The 4947-nt window shown below is 63.5% G+C and overlaps 1 protein-coding gene across 1 annotated transcript in view; it reads right to left on the bottom strand.

Moving 5' to 3' along the window:
- Positions 1-4947, bottom strand: part of PLCXD1 (phosphatidylinositol specific phospholipase C X domain containing 1) — a 17674-nt gene that overhangs the window by 5900 nt on the left and 6827 nt on the right. The window contains exon 5 of the mRNA XM_077754708.1: positions 291-507. Coding sequence (XP_077610834.1) covers positions 291-507 — 217 coding nt within the window. The remainder of the gene's footprint in view (positions 1-290; positions 508-4947) is intronic.

Raw genomic sequence — 4947 nt, 5'->3', positions numbered from 1 at the left:
AGTGGTCCCAGTCAGCACCCAGGCAGCCGCCCGCCCCTCCCGCCGCCACACAACCGCCCGTGTGCACCCAAGGCTTCCCTGGCATCGGCTCAGAACCGCAGCGCTGCAAACCGCGTCGTGTGCGTGCGCTCGTCCGTACCCAGTGCACACGCACACGCAGCCACGCACACACACGCACACACACGTGCTCCTGCGTGTCAGGTACGCGCACACCGGACAGTGACTTGCGAACTTCCCCAAACGGCAACGGCAGGGGCGGAGCTGTGAGGGGGGGGTGGGGCCCCGCTCACCTGGGCGGCCACAGCGCTGCATGCGCTCCAGGTACCGGACCAGCTCCTGCGGCTTCACCTGGTCCCCCCACCAGTAGGGGACCCCGGGCCACAGCTCCCGGTGCCTGCCCACGACGCTCGCCTCCTCGTAGGACAGGATGACCTGCTGGCGTCGCGTCCACAGCTGGTTCAGCGTCGGGACCTCCTGCACAGGCGGACGACGGGCGGAGTGAGAGACTGATGGTGGGGGACCGGGCGTGAGGGAGACTGATGGTGGGGGACCGGGTGTGAGAGAGACTGATGGTGGGGGACCGGGCGTGAGAGAGACTGATGGTGGGGGACCGAGTGTGAGAGACTGATGGTGAGGGACTGGGTGTGAGAGAGACTGATGGTGGGGGACCGGGTGTGAGACAGAGTGATGGTGGGGGACCGGGTGTGAGAGACTGATGGTGGTGGACCAGGTGTGTGACAGACTGATGGTGGGGGACCGGGTGTGAGAGAGACTGATGGTGGGGGACCGGGTGTGAGAGAGACTGATGGTGGGGGACCGGGTGTGAGAGAGACTGATGGTGAGGGACCGGGTCTGAGAGAGACTGATGGTGGGGGACCTGGTGTGAGAGAGACTGATGGTCTGGGACCAGGTGTGAGAGAGACTGATTGTGGAGGATCAGGTGAGAGAGACTGATGGTCGGGGACCGGGTGTGAGAGAGACTGATGGTGGAGGATCAGGTGAGAGAGACTGATGGTGAGGGACCGGGTGTGAGAGAGACTGATGGTGGGGGACCGGGTGAGAGAGACTGATGGTCAGGGACCGGGCGTGAGAGAGACTGATGGTGGGGGACCGGGTGAGAGAGACTGATGGTCAGGGACCGGGCGTGAGAGAGACTGATGGTGGGGGACCGGGTGAGAGAGACTGATGGTCAGGGACCGGGCGTGAGAGAGACTGATGGTGGGGGACCGGGTGAGAGAGACTGATGGTCAGGGACCGGGCGTGAGAGAGACTGATGGTGGGGGACCGGGTGAGAGAGACTGATGGTCAGGGACCGGGCGTGAGAGAGACTGATGGTGGGGGACCGGGTGAGAGAGACTGATGGTCAGGGACCGGGCGTGAGAGAGACTGATGGTGGGGGACCGGGTGAGAGAGACTGATGGTCAGGGACCGGGCGTGAGAGAGACTGATGGTGGGGGACCGGGTGAGAGAGACTGATGGTCAGGGACCGGGCGTGAGAGAGACTGATGGTGGGGGACCGGGTGAGAGAGACTGATGGTCAGGGACCGGGCGTGAGAGAGACTGATGGTGGGGGACCGGGTGAGAGAGACTGATGGTCAGGGACCGGGCGTGAGAGAGACTGATGGTGGGGGACCGGGTGAGAGAGACTGATGGTCAGGGACCGGGCGTGAGAGAGACTGATGGTGGGGGACCGGGTGAGAGAGACTGATGGTCAGGGACCGGGCGTGAGAGAGACTGATGGTGGGGGACCGGGTGAGAGAGACTGATGGTCAGGGACCGGGCGTGAGAGAGACTGATGGTGGGGGACCGGGTGAGAGAGACTGATGGTCAGGGACCGGGCGTGAGAGAGACTGATGGTGGGGGACCGGGTGAGAGAGACTGATGGTCAGGGACCGGGCGTGAGAGAGACTGATGGTGGGGGACCGGGTGAGAGAGACTGATGGTCAGGGACCGGGCGTGAGAGAGACTGATGGTGGGGGACCGGGTGAGAGAGACTGATGGTCAGGGACCGGGCGTGAGAGAGACTGATGGTGGGGGACCGGGTGAGAGAGACTGATGGTCAGGGACCGGGCGTGAGAGAGACTGATGGTGGGGGACCGGGTGAGAGAGACTGATGGTGGGGGACCGGGTGTGAGAGAGACTGATGGTGAGGGACCGGGTGTGAGAGAGACTGATGGTGAGGGACCGGGTGTGAGAGAGACTGATGGTCGGGGACCCGGTGTGAGAGAGACTGATGGTGGAGGATCGGGTGAGAGAGACTGATTGTGAGGGACCCGTGTGAGAGAGACTGATGGTGGAGAATCAGGTGAGAGAGACTGATGGTGGGGGACCGGGCGTGAGAGAGACTGATGGTGGGGGACCGGGCGTGAGAGAGACTGATGGGGGGGGGCCGGGGGTGAGGGAGANCGGGCGTGAGAGAGACTGATGGTGGGGGACCGGGCGTGAGAGAGACTGATGGTGGGGGACCGGGCGTGAGAGAGACTGATGGTGGGGGACCGGGTGTGAGGGAGACTGATGGTGGGGGACCGGGTGTGAGGGAGACTGATGGTGGGGGACCGGGTGTGAGAGAGACTGATGGTGGAGGATCAGGTGAGAGAGACTGATGGTGGTGGACCAGGTGTGTGACAGACTGATGGTGGGGGATTAGGTGTCTGAGAGACTGATGGTGGCGGGTCGGGACATCTGAGAGTCACAGTGGTCACTTAGGGTTTCTGAGCGGCGCAGGTCAGCCGTCAGTGCCTGTAGAGGGACATGAGGGAGGTCGAGTATCACCTACGACTACCCTTGGCCTCTGGAATCCTGGCAACCGGGGACACTAGTGTTACCAACAGCACCCTGAGCTCACACTGACGCCCCGAGACCATGGCCCTCGAATAGCAAGGTGCGTAAGGAAGGGCACGCACGTGTCACTACTAGGACCAGTGGTCAAAGGAGCAGGGAGTTTGCACACGGACTTCCCACCCTGTTCTGTCTCCCTCTGTGACGTCCCCCGGGGACTCAGCCTGGCAGCGTGACCCCACGGCAGCCGCCCCCGCCACCTTCCCCAGGAGCCCCGAGCTCCTGGATGCCTGGGTCACCGCAGCCTCACTGCCTATGTTTTGGCCCCAAACCAGGCTCATAGGACATATTTGGAGAAATGCCCCACAAAGTGATGTAAAATGGACCCGAATGGACGTGGGGTTAGCTCTTCAGCTTCCCGGAGACCCAGGGAGGACACGCCAGCCATCGCCGGCAGCGGGCACAAATAATCTGGATAATACGGGTCAGGTCGTGTTGTGAGCCCAACCGTGTCCCCTCCGAATTCTTAAGTTGAAGTCCTCACCCTGATACCCCAGAACATGACTGTATTTAGGGGCGGGCGTCTGTAAGTAGATGATGAAGGTGAAATCAGGCCGCTAGGACGAGCCCTGATCCGACAGAAGGGGAGAAGAGCAGGTAAGAACACAGACGCAGAAGGACGACCAAGCGAGGGTGCAGGTGGAAGATGGGGTTACACGTCCAGGAGGGGCCTCAGGAGGGACCAGCCTCGTCCCCACCCGGACCCCAGGCCGCCAGCATCGTCCCCGCCCGCCAGGACCCCGGGCCCCCAGTCTCTTTCCCGCCCGGACCCCAAGCCCCGGACTGCATAGCAGCTATAGGGCATCAGGGCACACAGCCGATACTCAGGGCATCACACACCATGGCAAGTTCACCAGGCGTGAAGTGTGACGGAAGGTGCAGGAGAATGGGCCCTGCTGTTCCCCCAGCACCCCTGCCACCGGGCCACACCGTGGGGGGCAGGGACCTTTCTCCTTCGGGGCGTCAGGAAGAGCACCCCGCCCCCAGCAGCAGGATTATGTCAGCATCACGCACAGCAGAACCAAGCAGCCTGGTCTCCAACCATAACCCTGCCCCCCGACGTGCGCCCCCGGGCCCTTCTTACCCCTCGGGGACACAGCATGTCCCCAAAGATGTTCCGGATACAGGCCACCAGGTACTCATGCAGCTCATCCGTCATGCCCTCGAAGTCCCTGCAGGCCAGGATGACCACTTCCCGGGGGTGGCTCTCCAGCCACTCGGAGATCTCGGTGAGTGTGTCCTGCACAGCGGGAGGGGCTCAGGCCGACAGTCCCCAGAGACGGCAGGAAGCCGGGGCACCCCACAGGCCCAAGGGCCTTCCGCAAACAGAACCCACTGGGCAAACGGGCCCCGGTCCTGTGCAGAGACCAAACGCAGCCTCGCCATGCTGCAGCCGGGCCGTCGGCACTGCTCTGGGGGCAGAAGCATACGCCTGGGTGTGCGTGTGTCTGTGTGAGCACACGTGTGCACGATCGCTGCAGAGGACCCGTGTGTGCAAACATGTGAGCACGTGTGTGCACACTCACTGCAGAGGGCACCATGTGTACAAAGGTGTGTGCAAGCTCACTGCAGAGAGCACCGCGTGTGCAAACGTGTGTGCAAGCATGTGTGCATGCTCATTGCAGAGGGTGCCGTGTGCAAGCATGAGTGCACGCTCACTGCAGAGGGTGCCTTGTGTGCAAAGGTGTGAGAGCACTGTGCACGCTCACTGCAGAGGGCACCATGTGTACAAAGGTGTGTGCAAGCTCACTGCAGAGAGCACCGCGTGTGCAAAGGTGTGTGCAAGCACTGTGCACGCTCACTGCAGAGGGCACGTGTGTGCGAGCGTGTGGAGTCTGGCAGTGTCAGGGAACAGCAGAGGCCGGCAGGCGGCTTGTGCACTGAGGTCCCCGGGATGGTGGCCCCGCCCCCCGGGTCCTGGAGGGCACTGGGGTCACGGGGCGCAGGGCTCGGGCGGTGACTCTCGGACCTGAGAGCCTGCGGGTTTAGCGGGAGGACACGGGGCTGAACGCGTCCGTCCCGACGGCAGGAGGACCAGGGGCCCAAGCTCGCAAACCCAGGAGGAGGGGCCTCGGCCCTGCCCCCCGCCCCTCCCCCGCCTCCTCCCGC

Source organism: Crocuta crocuta, unplaced genomic scaffold (assembly GCF_008692635.1).
Source record: "Crocuta crocuta isolate KB4526 unplaced genomic scaffold, BGI_CrCroc_1.0 scaffold221, whole genome shotgun sequence".
Classification (NCBI taxonomy): domain Eukaryota; kingdom Metazoa; phylum Chordata; class Mammalia; order Carnivora; family Hyaenidae; genus Crocuta; species Crocuta crocuta.
Note: the sequence above shows the minus strand (reverse complement) of the source record. Positions and strands in the feature narration are given on the sequence as shown.